Here is a 16,410-nt window from a genome sequence, read left to right as displayed (position 1 = left end):
TTATTCATTGATTGGATCTGTATTGTCTTTGTATTGTACTTTATAGTCTGGTGCACTTGCTCTGCTTTATTGCCTCTTTTCAGACTTTTAACTATTGTAATTCATAATTTATTTCAGGTATACATGATCTGGCAGAAATCTGAATTCAGTGCTTACATTTTTTTCTCATTTTTGCTGAAGGGTGCCTTGGTCAGTGCATGTGCAGATGATACACTTCACTTGTGGAATCTGAGACAGAAACGGCCAGCTATTCTTCATTCTCTCAAATTTAACAGAGAACGGTAAGGAAGTATAAGAAATCTAACTGTACATTCTTCAAAGTCTTATTTGGAATTTGTGCTTTGTAGACATTTAAAGAAAATTGATTAAATAATAATATTTATTTTCTTTTCATGTTTTTCTTTAATCCAGTTAAACCAATATTTTAATACAGCTGATTTAAATACATACCCTCCTTATTCTGGAGAAAAATTAGTTGTTTAGGAAAAAAAAATCCAAAATGCATTTTTCTAATTTGCTATGCTCATCTCTACTAACTTCTATCAGGAAACTACTGAGGTACCACAATTTATTGAAAGTGGTCCAGAAAGGGTTAAAACATTTGGAACTATATTGTAGTACTGCTTAGATTTGCACATAAAACTGTACCAATAGTGGTTTCTAGCATGAAAATTTCAGTTACTGCTTATTTTTTAAACTTTATTTCTTGCTATATCTCTGAAAATCTCAAAGCAGGTTACAATAAATGATGAATCAAAAATACAAAATCATATTTCTAAAATTATAATATATAAACTCCTCCCCACCCCGATTTATTCCTCACCCTCTCTTCTCCAAATCACCCCTGGTCATCCCAACCTCCATCTCACCATCCTTATCCAGATCCTCCCCCTTATCCTCCTTCATTCACCAATTTTTCTTTCAGATCTCCCAAAGTCCCTACCTGCCTAATACAATCTATCCTAGAAACACTTGCTGGAGCAATCATGATTTTGTTTTTTTCTGAAACTTTGTACTATATATAAAGTTAGATAAATATTTAACTTTCCTGCTCGACTTTTTTGACATCAAACTCTACAGAGATTATCTGATATATTTTCAGTAGTTACAGTGATTGCCTTAAACTTTTCTTTAAGCTTTAAATTATGATTGTAATTAATGAATTTGTTTGCAGTTTATAAAACTATGTAAAAAATTGTCATAAATTATAGAGCTGAAACTGAACTATTTGAAAGTATGGTTAGCTTATAAATGCAAGTGGTTTAACTATGAAAATTCACTTTTTCAAACACCAAATATTACAAGACTCTTAATGTGTGCTGATGACTGTTTTCCTACATGACAATGTTTCAGATATAAAGGGCACTTATTTCTAAGTATACCACTCTTTCATATTTGGTTTCTTATTTGCTTTTGAGTTTTCTGATGCATTTTAACTATTTAAAAATTCAGTGGGAATTAACAGTCAGCATCGTGCAGCTTGATGTCAGACCTAGGCCCATATTAGCAGCCTTATGTCCAATCCATTTCCCGTCGCAAGATGCCCAGCAGGAATAGAGGGCACCAAGGCTATGACACCTGGAATACTGGGTATACAGCACAAGTGCTGACCTCTGCTGTAGCATTATGCTTCTGGAAGGATGCCATGGCAAGGAAGAAAATTATGTAATTGGCATCATCCAGCCAAATGGAAAACTATGGTACTCGAGGGGGGGGGGGGGGGGGGGAGGAATGGGGAGAGAAGACCACAAAGGCAAAACCATTTATGTAAGGAAGTGTGCAGGACAGATTTACCAATTGCATCATGATGTGTCTAGAGACCATGCAATAACAATTATAATTACTATTAAATAGTGCGAAGTTGCAAGAGCCACGGGTGCTGCAGGAAGATCAAAAAGCCATCTCAGTGAACATAGGGAAATTGGCATGCAGTAGAAAATTGAAGGAAGGTGACAAGTCCATCTTATTGACTGGGAGTGCATACTAACCATACCCAAATTCATTTGACAGTATGAAGAGAATGACCACAAAATAGGACCATTGCCGTGCAAGCTTTGCATTGCTGCAGTGATGTTGAACACTTGATCATATCTCTCCTGCCTGCAAAAAAACAACCAATGGTATAAACCTTTGAATTTGAGAAAAACTATACAATCAATATGGAATCTCATTTCAAAAACAGCACAAAGAGATCTCAAATGCCTGCACTAGGATTGCAGCAAAGCATTTTTATGTCTTATGTCTACTTAAGTACTCTTGTGAGTATAATGAGCAGTCATTAAGCCTTTAGAGAGAATTATTTTTTAAAATGTTTTATGTAAATTAAAATCAATTGCAGTCCCATTTAAATATTTTCTTGTCAGGAAAGCAATTATTATTGAGGACTTTACACAAAGTGTTCTCCAGAAGGTACTCTTATTTCATAGTATCATTCTCACATATCCAGAATTATAACACTTATCTTAATGGAATAGGGTTTCGGACGTCAATATTGAAAGGACTCAATGTGTGTTCATAAATATAGCCTGATACTGCAGTGTTTTGAATGATATCTTCCTCAGGGGTTAAGTAGATATTGTCGAGTCACTTATCTCTCCCGACAGAAACCTCTTATTTATTTATTTATTTATTTATTTATTTATTTATTAGTTTTTATATACCGGGGTTCCTGTATAAAATACATATCACCTCGGTTTACAAGGAAATGAAACTAACGCCTCGCAGGGCGATTTACATTGAAACGAGAAAAACACTTCAAACAGGTAACAGATAAAGAGGTGGGCAAACTTATGTGCAAACCTGATGAAGGGATATACAAATTAAGAAAAATACATGCTGTTTAAATTGCAGATAGATACATTTCTTAAAACACATCACTAGTGTATAGAAGAATTAGTGTTTGCATACCAAACATTAGTAACACTGACAAACTCAATCAAGCAGGTAATATGGAAATGATATCGCAAAGGCTCATCTATACTATAGTCTTTAGAAAAGCAATGTTAGAAATAAAGTTCAACAAGTAATTATAAGGTACCATGGTATGTTTAGAGTTCCATTTCAGTGCCTGTATGGCATTAAGGCTGCAAGCACAGCTGACAGCCGCCATTTCTAAAGAACTACTAGCACGGGAACTGTGGCAGTCATCAATATCACCAATATTGTGATGAAAACAATATCTGAATATGACAAAATAAAATAAACAGATCAGAGGGAATACCAGTCAGTTTTGTCATTCAGTCCTGAGTGGGCTTTGGATTTTAAATTTTAAAAAATCGCTTTTATTTAGCAGTGTCTTATTACTACCATTCTGTGGTAACTGTTCGATTTGCTCCAAAATAGTCCAGCGGAGATCGGTAAAGCAATGGTTCAAAGTGACACAGTGAGTCACCATGGGCGCATTAAGGTGTCTGGTGTTAAGTCTACTCCGATGTTCTATTAAACGAAGTCTGTTTGTTCTTGCGGTGTGGCCAAAATACATTTTCTCACAGGGACATTGTATACCACATACTATATTGCATGAATTGCAATCTGTGTACTGGCGATGGCATACGATGTTTCCTGTTGATGGATGACATCAGATCATATTACAAGGATAAAGGGAACCAAAAAATATATTCAAGAAGGAATGGGTTAATCAAAATAAGGTGTCAGCAAGCCTGACGGCGTGTTCAAAAGATATATGAACTGTCCGGACATTTCAATCATCCACCTTATAACAAACATGTTTATGTGCAAACATTGTGGGAAAATCTTTTTTTAAAAAGCAAATTTTTGAATTTTATATCCACTGATGATGAAAATATGAGAGAAAAGCCCGACATGGCCGGTGTTTTGCTTAGACAAATCTCATTAGGGGTAAACCATAATCCAACGTGTGAAGACATCAAGATTGCAGAACTATAAAAGATAACAATAGAATCATCTAAGTATATCCATAGAATACTTATCTGTATGTCCAGCAGAAAATACCATCATTTTGGACCAACTGGTTTCAGCGTTTCAGAATGATGTGAGACCAGAAGGAAATTTGCATTCCTTTTAATGTGATGACAAAGATGTAGCGTCTGACGTAAGAGTACCTGAAAGAGTAATGAATGCACATATTTGTAATGTGTATGAACATCTTACAAATAGAGCGATAGGACGTGAGAGAAAACTTTAACAATCAATTCAAAAAAATGGTTAAATCACGATCTACATTGTGTCCAAGAGGTGTAACTGAATATAGCTTGTAAATCAGCATTGTTCTAAAAATAAAAGTTGAAAGTACAGATTGTCTACCCCCACCTCTCGATCCTAAGTTGATCACTGACACAAAAGCTAGTCTGATTGGAATGCTATACTCAAGTATAGTTTAGATCTTATGATCCTTATTATTAAGATGGCTCAAAAATGAGATGAATCTTTACACATTGAGATTGAGACAATCAAAACCTCTTTGACTACTACAGATTTAGACCGCTACACTTCACAATTAAAAAATTGTGTCTCTTGACAAATGTGCAGATTTGAAAAAAATCAAATTTGAGAAATTTTGCCGAGATGATTCAAAAGGGTCCATTTACCCTTGGACAGAACACCATGATTTCCAGATGAATAGACTATGAGTTAGTTTTGACTTCAGTGGAGATGATTCCTCTGGTGACGATGATTCTCATACTCGTGGTATTTCATCTAGATCACCTTCTTATGAATAACCTTTTTTTAGATTCTCTGCAATCTCAACAATTTACTCATTGAACATGGCCTCCGCAAGATCTACCGTCCTATTCACAATGGATTACTCAGTCCTATGCTCAAAGGAATCCTTGATATTGAATGTATCTACACATGTCTTTACCACTTCACAATGATCCCTTTTGGAAAAAGGTCTTTATTTTGTTTCCACTCCTTTGTTTAATTCATTTAAATCTGAAATTAATTTGTTCCGTTTTATACGAACACTTCGTTGTGACACTATTTTTTTCACAGGATCAGTTGATTATATGTAACCCCTCTAGTTGGCTTCCACCAAGCAATGAAGACCCAGCGATCAAAGTTTTCCATCAGTTAGTATTACAAGATCTTCATTCATTTGATGTATGCCTATACAAATCGATCGGTTGGGCTTTCAGGCACTACGAGAATTACATCAGAATGATCAACTTATCAAGCCGGCTGATAAAGGAGGAAAGATTGTCTTGTTAAATCGCTGTGACTATGAGCGGGAAGTACACAGACAATTAGATAATCATTTTTATAGACCTTTGAAACAAGATCCTACTTTGGACTTGCAAAAGCAGATTTTACAAGTTGTTATATCAGCTTTTGATACTGGTTTCATTACTATGAAATAATTTACTTTTCTTATTAAAAAAAACATCCATGTGTTCCAGCATTTTATGTTCTACCAAAAATTCATAAAAGGCTGGTTGACCCTCCAGTACATCCAGTAGTGTCTGGTAGAGGTTCTCTTTTTTGAACCCCTGTCTTGTTTCATTGATTTTTTTTTTTTTTTTTAGGAACATAAATTGCCATGCTGGGTCAGACCAAGGGTCCATCAAATCCAGCATCCTATTTCCAACAGAGGCCAAACTAGGCCACAAGAACCTGGCAATTACCCAAACTCCAAGAAGATCCCATGCTACTGATGCAATTAATAGCCATGGCTATTCCCTAAGGCAGGGGTCAGGAACCTTTTTGGCTGAGAGAGCCATAAACGCCACATATTTTAAAATGTAATTCCATGAGAGCCATACAATATGTTTAAAACTAAATACAAGTAAATGTGTGCATTTTATGTAAGATCACACTTTTAAAGTACAATAAGTCTCTGAAAATATTACACCAGGCCTTAAGACACCAATACATCTCCTATTAGGAAAACGGACCAAGCCAGGCTGCTATAGAGTCCTACACAGAAACTACACGCCAGCAGAAAACCTCACCTGAATCACGTGCTGTCCCTCACCTAACATAGAATAAAGAGACCAAAACGCATAACAAGAAGCATGCAGAAAAAACTGAATTGGAAACTGCAACAAGCCAGAGTCTCTGTATGCAGTGTAACAAAGGAAAAAAGAAACATCACCCATCCTTATAAAATTAATCAAGAAATATAAAATCATCAGCAGTAAAACTGTACTAACAAAAAGAACATATTTCGAAACAGCTGATGAGTGGAATATCCAATAATTAAAAACTCATATAAAACATTTCCAGAGACCAACAAAATATTTCAAAATAGCAGACACAAAGACCCAGTAATGAAAAATAATAAGGATACAAAAATCTTTTTGCTCTGCATACCTGGGAACGTTTGATATCCAGGTGTCCTGAGATTGTTCTGAATTAGCAGGAGGTGGGGTGGTTTGCTTGGAACTTTCTCCTCTCTCAGTCACATACCAGCGCTCTCTCTCACACTGGCTCTCAATGACACACCTATACACACATGCTCTCAGTACTCACATATACACATGTTTTTTCTCTCTCACTTACATAGGCTCTTAATTACACATTTACACACATGCTGTCTATCTTTTCACGCTTACACACACACACATAGGCTTTCAATCACATAAATACATGCTGTCTTTTTCTCTCACACACAGACTCTCATTCACATGCTTACAAACATGTCCTCTCTTTCTCTCATTTACACACAGGCTCTCAATCACATACTCGCATGCTCCCTCACCTAAATCAGCTCTCAATCACACACAGACACACATGGTCTCTCTCTCTCATTTAAACACAGGCTTTCAATCACATACTCACATGCTCCATCACCTAAACCAGCTCTCAATCACACACAGACACACATGATCTCTCTCTTACTTATACACACAGGCTCTTAATCATACATACACATGATTTCTCTCACACACAAAGGATCTCAATCATACACACATACTCTTTCACACAAACAGGTTTTCAATCACAAACTTACACATACAGGTTCCCAATGGTAAACTTACATTCATGCTCTCTCACAGGCAGGCTCTCAATCACAGACATACTCTTTCACATGTACAGGCTCTCAATCATTCACATACATGCAATCTCTCACACACACAACCCCCCCCCCCCCCAGGCCCCCCCCCCCCCCCGCGGCCCGGAAGTGGAGAGTATCGGGTGCGTGCGCGGCAAGAAGAGGCCACGCTAGTGCGCTCGGCATCGGCCCGAAGAAAAGAAGACTGCAGCGCGGCTTGGAGGAAAATGAAGAGGTTCAACCGCGGCCGATGGGACTCCGCCTCCGCGAGGGCTGAAAATGAAGAGGTTAGCGTTGGGAGGAAGCTGCTGCTGCCGCGAGTTCCCGGGGTGGGGGAGAGAGAGAGTGAATGAGCGCTCATTCACTCTCTCTCTCCCCCACCCCCACCCCGGGAACTCGCGGCAGCAGCAGCCTCCTCCCAACGCTAACCCCTTCATTTTCAGCCCTCGCGGGGGCGGAGTCCCATCGGCCGCGGTTGAACCTCTTCATTTTCCTCCGAGCCGCGCTGCAGTCTTCTTTTCTTCGGGCCGATGCCGAGCGCACTAGCGTGGCCTCTTCTTGCCGCGCACGCACCCGATACTCTCCACTTCCTCTTCCGGGCCGCGGGGGGGGCGGGAAGAAGAGAGCACGCCGGTGCAGCTGACTCTAGCTGTCCTGCCGCATTCCGCCCGGGCTGACAGCATTTTAAGCCCGGGCGGAGGAGGGCCGGGGAGCAGCTGGGTCAGCGGGAAAGTGTGGTGACACTTGTCTGCGAGCCAGATGCAGCCCTCAAAAGAGCCATATCTGGCTCGCGAGCCATGGGTTCCCGACCCCTGCCCTAAGGGGTAGATTTTAAAAAAGAGCGCGATCGCGTACTTTTGTTTGCAGCAGGCGCAAACAAAAGTACGCTGGATTTTATAAGATACGCGCATAGCTGCACGTATATTATAAAATCCTGGATCGGCGTGCGCAAGGCTGTCGATTTTGGGCAGCCTGCGTGCGCTGAGCCGCGCAGCCTGCCTCTGTTCCCTCAGAGGCCGTTCTGAAATCGGAGCGGCCTCGGAGGGAACTTTCTTTCGCCTTCCCCTCCCTTCCCCTACCTAACCCACCCCCCCCGGCCCTATCTAACCCCCCTTACCTTTGTCCCTCGATTTACGCCTGGCAGCGGACTGCTGGCGCGCTGTCATCCGACTCGGGGGCTGGTCCAGAGGCCTCGACCATGCCCCCGGGCCCGCCCCCGAAACGCCACGTCATTTGGCCCCACCCCGACACGCCCCCTTAAAAAACCCCCAGGACTTACGCACATCCCGGGGCTCTGCACGTGCCGGCAGCCTATGCAAAATAGGCGCGCCGGCGGATTTACCGAGCAGGGCATTTAAAATCTGCCCGCAAGTAAACTTGGTTAATAGCCATTAATGGACTTCTCCAAAAACTTGTCCAAACCTTTTTTGAACCCAATTACACTAACTGCACTAACCACATCCTCTGGCAACAAATTCCAGAGCTTAATTGTGCATTGAGTGAAAAGAATTTTCTCCAACTAGTAGGGATGTGAATCGTGTCCTCGATCGTCTTAACGATCGATTTCGGCTGGGAGGGGGAGGGAATCGTATTGTTGCCGTTTGGGGGGGTAAAATATCGTGAAAAATCGTTAAAAATCGTGAAAAAATCGAAAAATCGAAAAACCGGCACATTAAAAAACCCCCTAAAACCCACCCCCGACCCTTTAAATTAAATCCCCCACCCTCCCGAACCCCCCCCCAAATAACTTAAATAACCTGCGGGTCCAGCGGCGGTCCGGAACGGCAGCGGTCCGGAACGGGCTCCTGCTCTGAATCTTGTCGTCTTCAGCCGGCGCCATTTTCCAAAATGGCGCCGAAAAATGGCAGCGGCCATAGACGAAAAAGATCGGACGGCAGGAGGTCCTTCCGGACCCCCGCTGGACTTTTGGCAAGTCTCGTGGGGGTCAGGAGGCCCCCCACAAGCTGGCCAAAAGTTCCTGGAGGTCCAGCGGGGGTCAGGGAGCGATTTCCCGCCGCGAATCGTTTCGTACGGAAAATGGCGCCGGCAGGAGATCGACTGCAGGAGGTCGTTCAGCGAGGCGCCGGAACCCTCGCTGAACGACCTCCTGCAGTCGATCTCCTGCCGGCGCCATTTTCCGTACGAAAACGATTCGCGGCGGGAAATCGCTCCCTGACCCCCGCTGGACCTCCAGGAACTTTTGGCCAGCTTGTGGGGGGCCTCCTGACCCCCACGAGACTTGCCAAAAGTCCAGCGGGGGTCCGGAAGGACCTCCTGCCGTCCAATCTTTTTCGTCTATGGCCGCTGCCATTTTTCGGCGCCATTTTGGAAAATGGCGCCGGCTGAAGACGACAAGATTCAGAGCAGGAGCCCGTTCCGGACCGCTGCCGTTCCGGACCGCCGCTGGACCCGCAGGTTATTTAAGTTATTTGGGGGGGGGTTCGGGAGGGTGGGGGATTTAATTTAAAGGGTCGGGGGTGGGTTTTAGGGGGTTTTAGTGTGCCGGCTCACGATTCTAACGATTTATAACGATAAATCGTTAGAATCTGTATTGTATTGTGTTCCATAACGGTTTAAGACGATATTAAAATTATCGGACGATAATTTTAATCGTCCTAAAACGATTCACATCCCTACCAACTAGTCTTAAATTGTGCTACTTGCTAACTTCATGGAAGTCCTATTATCCAAAAGTGTAAATAACCGATTCACATCTCCTCATTTAAGACCTCTCATGAAAAGACCTCTATTATATCCCCCTCAGCTGTGTCTTTTCCAAGCTGAACAGCCCTAACCTCTTCAGCCTTTCCTCATAGGGGAGCTGTTCCATTCCCTTTATCATTTTGGTTGCCCTTCTCTGTACGTTCTCCATCGCAACTATATCTTTTTTTGAGATGCGGTGACCAGAATTGTACACAGTATTCAAGGTGCGGTCTCACCATGGAGTGATACAGAGGCATTATGACATTTTCCGTTTTATTAACTATTCCCGTCCTAATAATTCCTAACATTCTGTTTGCTTTTTTGACTGCTGCAGCACACTGAGCCGATGATTAAAGTATTATCCACTATGATGCCTAGATCTTTTTCCTGGGTGGTAGCTCCTAATATGGAACCTAACATTGTATAAGTACAGCAAGGGTTATTTTTCCCTATATGCAATACATTGCACTTGTACACATTAAATTTCATCTGCCATTTTTGGATGCCCAATCTTCCAGTCTTGCAAGGTCCTCCTGTAATGTATCACAATCCGCTTGTGATTTAACTACTCTGAATAATTTTGTATCGTCCGCAAATTTGATAATTTCACTCGTTGTATTCCTTTCCAGATCATATATATATATATTTATTTATTTTATTTATTTAAAATTTTTATATACCGGCATTCATGTTGCAACACATCATGCCGGTTTACATATAACAGGGGTGTACAGTGAACAATTCAATAACCTATTTGTGTAGAAGGAAGCAGTTACAAATAACAAGGTAATAGAACTGGGAGGAGAGAAGAAAAGGGAGAGAATAACATTAGGTATAGGTATTTACATTAGTAATAACATTTTTACATGTGGAAGTGGTAGAATCTGGCTGAATAGAATTAATCGGTGTCCGGGAAAGCTTTTTTAAACAGCCAGGTCTTGAGTCTCTTCCTGAAGGTTGGGAGGCTGGGCTCCTGTCTAAGGTCCGGTGGGATGGAGTTCCATAGAAGGGGGCCGGCTGTTGAAAAGGCCCGATCTCTCAAGGTAATGTGTTTGGTAGTTTTGGCTGGGGGCACTTGAAGAGATCCTCTGAGTGTGTCTCTTGTTGGTCTGGAGGAGTTATAAATTTGGAATGGGACTTGTAAGTCGAGTGGGGTGAGTTGATGGATGGTTTTGTATATTATGGAAAGAGATTTGTAGAGGATTCTAAAGTGAACAGGCAACCAGTGGAGATCTTTTAGGATTGGAGATATATGGTCCCTCCTCCTGGAGTTTGTCAGTAATCTTGCCGCAGCGTTTTGTAACATCTGGAGGGGTCTAGTATAGGAGGAGGGTAGGCCCAGAAGGATAGAGTTACAGTAATCGATCTTAGAAAAAATGATGGCTTGTAGGATGGTTCTGAAGTCCTGAGTGTGGAAGAGTGGTCTAATTCTTTTCAGAACTTGGAGTTTGTGGAAACAGTCCTTGGTGGTTCTGTTGATGGAAGCTTTAAGGTTCATCCGGTTATCAATTAATACTCCTAGATCTCTCACCTGTGTAGTAGTTGGGATAGTTGGAGGATTAGAGATGGCATTGTTATCTGGGGAGATGACAAGCAGTTCTGTTTTAGAGGAGTTTAAAACTAGGTTTAGGTTAGCCAGGAGATGTTTAATTTCGAAGAGGCAGTTTTCCCAGTGAACCAATGTTTTTGTGTAGGATTCTTTAATGGGTATCACGATCTGGATGTCGTCTGCGTAGAGGAAATGTTTGAGGTTAAGGTTGGAGAGGAGTTGGCAGATGGGTAAAAGATAAATGTTAAAGAGTGTAGGTGACAGTGAGGAGCCCTGAGGGACTCCTATGGATGCGTCCATTCGTGAAGATTCTTTGTTCTGTATCTTAACCTTGAAGCCTCTGTTGGAGAGAAAAGATTTAAACCATGAGAGAGCGGTGCCTGAGATACCTATAGAAGCCAGAATGGAAGTGAGAATGGAATGATTGACCGTATCAAAGGCGGCTGATAGGTCCAGTAGAATTAAGAGGAAGGATTGGCCTTTGTCAAGGCCCATTAATATGAAGTCAGACATGGAGATGAGGAGGGATTCTGTGTTCAGTGATTTGCGAAATCCGTATTGTGATTGGAATAGGATTTTGTTTTCTTCTATGTATTCGGAGAGTTGAGTATGACAACTTTTTCTAGAATCTTGGCTATGAATGGAAGATTGGCGATAGGACGGAAGTTGTTGGGGTCTTTAGGATCCAAGTTGGGTTTCTTGAGTAGAGGTTTGATGGAGGCCAATTTGAGGTCGTCAGGATATAGTCCTTGGGAGAGTGAGCAGTTTATGATGTCCGACAATGTTTTAGCGATGGAGTCAGGGATGGCCAGGAGCAGTTTGGTGGGGATAGTATCCAAAGGATGGGAGGAAGGTTTCATTCTTCTTATAAGAGTTTGTATCTCTAAGATAGAGATGGGTTCAAGTGTTTCCAGACCATTGTTGTTGAGGGATGATTGTTGAAGAGACTGGTAAAGAGCAGGGTCGGTGGGATTAGAAGGCAGATGAGTTAGAAGGCTGTTGACTTTGTTGTGAAAATGAAGAGCAAGTTCTTCAGCTTTGGATTGTGCTAGGTCGTTGGGAATCTCCTGTGGGATGATTTGGGTGAGATTGGAGACATAGGCGAAGAGGGCTTTTGCGTCGAAGATTAAGTGGTGAATCTTGGTTGCATAGTAGTCCCTTTTGGATTTAGAGGTAGTTGACTTGTATTGATGGAGGGTGGCTTTGTAGATGGATCGTGTATTGGTGCTTGGGGATTTGCGCCAGTCGCTCTCTTTCTGTCTTAGATTTTGTTTTAGCTTTCTTAGTTCTTCCGTGAACCATGGTTGTCTTTTGGAGGCGTTTGGGAGTGATTTTTTGGTTGCTAGCGGACATAGCTTGTCGGCTATGGAATCTGTGATGGCTTTCCAAGAGCGGAGAGCTGTGTTCGGGTTTGAGAGATCAATGGATGGAAGTTGAGAGGCTAGGTGGGAGCTGAGGTCTTCTGTAGAGCAGGATCTTCTGTATGGGAAAGATGGTGAGGGCCCTTTGGAGGTGGAGGGTTTTTTCAATGAGAATGCGGTTGAGATAAGTGAGTGATCAGACCAAGGGACCTTCTTGCTTTTGAGGCGTGAAGAATGTTTGATGCCTGGGTTAATAAAGATAAGATCCAGCGTGTGGCCTGTTTTGTGTGTGGGTTTGGTAACTAATTGTTTGAAACCCAGGGCTGAGAGGGCTGAGAGAAAGGATTCACAGCTGGATGATGGGGTAGGGTTGTCCACATGCAGATTAAAATCTCCTAGGATAATTGCTGGAGCGTCCAGTTTGATGAGGGTTGTGATTTCCTCTACTAAGGGGGAGGGGTCTGTCTCAAGGAGGCCCGGAGGGGCGTAGACGAGTAGGATTTGTAGTTGTGTGTATATATATATATATATATATATATATATATATATATATATATAAAAGCACCGGTTCCTATAATGCCATCTTAAATATGTGATTCTCAAGATATGATGATTTTTTCTAGAACAACTTCATTTTGACACCTCTGATTTACTTTTGATTACTCTTGATGTGGAGTCTTCATATAACAACATCCTTCATGATGAGGCTATTGATATAGCTATTCATTTTTTTTTAACAACGCCTGCATCCGCATAGAGTACCTACTTTTTTTCTTGAGTCAACTTTTGGAAATTGCTTTAACGAATATTTTTTTTGCCTTTGACCACCAATTTTATCAGTAGATTTGTGGTATTGCAATTGGTGCCACTATGGCCCCTGATTATAGAAAATGTAATTGTCGGCATGTTTGAAGATAGTTTCTTAAGACTATTCTTTTTCTTCCAATGTGGTCATGTGGAAATGCTATATAGATGAAGTTTTTATTCTCTAGAGGGGCACCACATCTTTATTTGATCATTTTTTGCATTGGCTTAACTCTTTGAATTGCCACTTCATTTTACAGCTAATATGCAAGTTTCCAAAATCTCCTTTATGGACATTTTGATTAAGAAACTACAGTTTGATTTTTCTACTACCTTGTACTCAAAATCAGTTTCTTATAATACCTTGTTATATTTTACTAGTGCACATCCTCGTTCTCTTAAAGAGAGCCTTCCAGTCAGTCAATTTTTAAGACTTCGTGTTTGCACGTCCATTATTGATTTTCAATTTCAGGCACAATTGATGACTGATAGATTTTTGGCAAGAGGTTATCCCAAAAAAGTGATTAGCAAGGCTTTTCTTTTCTTTTTTTTTTTCAATTTAATCTTTATTAAGTTTTTCAATAAACAACAAGTCATATCCAACATGTCTGAGAAGTTCCAGGGGATGCTAATTCACATAATTTTCCAGTGAACATTCAATAAAAAGAAAAAAGAAGAGAAACATACACATGTTATTTTAACTCCCCCTGTGGTTACTATGTAATAGGGAGAACAAAATGGAATTGGAGCAATCATACAATGTATATTTTCAATAAGAAAAATAGAGGAAAGAGAGAAATGCAGTAATTATCATATGCCGGCTTCTCTAACTGAACTATCCCCGTTATCCCCACGTGAGCTCAAGAAGTTTTCTAACTGAACTGGTTCCATAAAAACATAACGTGCACCATTTATTTTCATAATACATTTGCAGGGAAATCTAATAGTTATCAAAGCTCCCAACTGGCGGGCTCTAGGACATAATGCCAGAAATTTTTTTCGGCGTACTTGCGTCATTCTCACAATATCGGGATATACCCAAATTTTTTCTCCCAAGTATGTCTTATACGATTCCTAAGAAATAATCTTAAGACACTGTCCCGTTCCATAGGTGTAAGAAATCTGACAATTAATGTCCCTCTTTTTCTTCTTGTGTAGTTTCTAAGAATCCTGTTAAATCCCTTATCGATGCTTCCATCTGAAGCTGTTCCACTTGAGTATTCACAGTTATACCATCTTGTCTTTGCTCATTTAGGAAATAGTCAGATTCTCCATCAGGAAAGGACAGCACATCTTGTAAATACTTTTTGAACTGTTCTCTGGGAGATATTAATCTACATTTTGGAAAATGTAATACTCGTAGATTATTATAATGCACATTATTTTCCATTATCTCCATACGCTTTTCAATCCTGGTATCTCCTTGTATTAAATTAACTTGCACAGTTTTAATTTGTTGGATTTGAGTATCGATTTCTTGTATCTTATTTGAGTGACTTAACACCAACGGATTTACAGTGTTCAGTTGAATTTGTGAGTCTTTAATCACTGTTGTTAAGGACATTATTGCGTTTTCCAACAAAGTTAAGGCACTCCAAACTGTCTCAAGAGTCACTACCGTAGGTTTTATTAATAACTTTAAAGGCAAACCTTTTTGTGAGTCCGTGGGTTCCTTGGGATGTTCTATCGAACTCCTTTCTTGCGTAGGCCCCGCTGGAAAACTTCCATCGGCCTTACTTAATCCTCCAATATTAGCCTCACTCAGGGTGGCCACAATTTCCTCGCCCTGGGACTGCCGCACTGGGCAGACAGCTAGGGCCCCCTCGACAACCTCATCCCCAACGAACGACATCCGTCCGTGAGTTGGAGTTGGGCCAAGCGGGCTTCAGTGGACAGGAGGAGAAAGAGTTGCCGGGGCTCAGAGTTGTTTCGCCAAGTAGCGTCAGAGCCTACTCTCCCCCCAACACCACAGCCGGCTCTCCCAGAGTTATTCCTGCTGCGGTGAAGAACTCCCTTATTCTAGTCTGTTGTAGGGTAGGCGTCTGGAGTCGAGGATCCTTCCCTCACCTTTCCCTTTTAGTATGAGGCATATTCGGTTGCAAACAAAAAGAAGGAAGACTAGTCAGGAGAGCCCTCTAAGCGCGTCTTTCTCTCATGGCGGCCATTTTGTTCTCCATTCTGCAAGGCTTTTCTTAGAGCAAAATACTGCCATTATGAATGGCTTTTTTTTTGTTTACTATCTTCTGCTACACCATCGTCACTTGTTACTATCTGTATTTTATCTTTTTCTCCTCAAATTCATCATATACGAACTTCTGTTCTGCAGAATTGGCTACAGACTCATTACATCTTTAAAGATTTACCATGTATTACCTATACTAGAGGTTCAAATCTATGAGATTTGTTAGTTAAGTCGGACTTTTCGAAACAAGAGGATCGTATTGAACCTATTGGGACTCATGGCCTTTGCAGCAATTGTTCAGTTTGCCATATATCTATGAATACCTCTTCAGTTATGGTTCATGCAATAAATGTAGCCATTAATTTGAAATATACGACTACTTGTGTCTCATCTTCATTGATTTATCTGATTTGAATATCTGTGTAAAAAAATATATATTGGGAAAACTTCAAGAATGATCAAAACCCACATGATAGAACACCGTTCTGCTCTTCTACATCATGAAGAAAATGCTCCGTTGGTTGCCCGTTGCGATGCAATGCCACATAATTTTGATGATTTACTCTTTTGTGTCATTGATCAACTTAGGATTGGGCGGCAGGGGGGTGATTTGAACTTACAACTTTTGCGTTTATAACAACGCTGGATTTACAAGCTACATTTGGTTACACCTATTGGACTCAATGCAGATTGGGATTTAACCATTTTTTTGAATTGATTGTTGAAGTTTTCTTTCACATCCTGTTTCTCTATTTGTGAGATGTTCATACACAATACAAGTATTCATTTCTCTTTCAGGTCCTCTTATGTCAGATGCTACATCTTTGTCATCACGTAA

At 41.0% G+C, this 16,410-nt stretch overlaps 1 protein-coding gene across 9 annotated transcripts in view; it reads left to right on the top strand.

The window, feature by feature from the left end:
* Window positions 1-16,410, top strand: part of STXBP5L (syntaxin binding protein 5 like) — a 779,311-nt gene that overhangs the window by 131,455 nt on the left and 631,446 nt on the right. For all 9 annotated transcript variants that reach the window (XM_029578338.1, XM_029578339.1, XM_029578335.1 and 6 more), the window contains exon 4: window positions 181-281. In XM_029578338.1, coding sequence (XP_029434198.1) covers window positions 181-281 — 101 coding nt within the window. The remainder of the gene's footprint in view (window positions 1-180; window positions 282-16,410) is intronic.

This window comes from Rhinatrema bivittatum, chromosome 15 (assembly GCF_901001135.1).
Source record: "Rhinatrema bivittatum chromosome 15, aRhiBiv1.1, whole genome shotgun sequence".
Taxonomy (NCBI): Eukaryota; Metazoa; Chordata; class Amphibia; order Gymnophiona; family Rhinatrematidae; genus Rhinatrema; species Rhinatrema bivittatum.
This window is presented reverse-complemented; position numbering and strand designations above follow the sequence as displayed.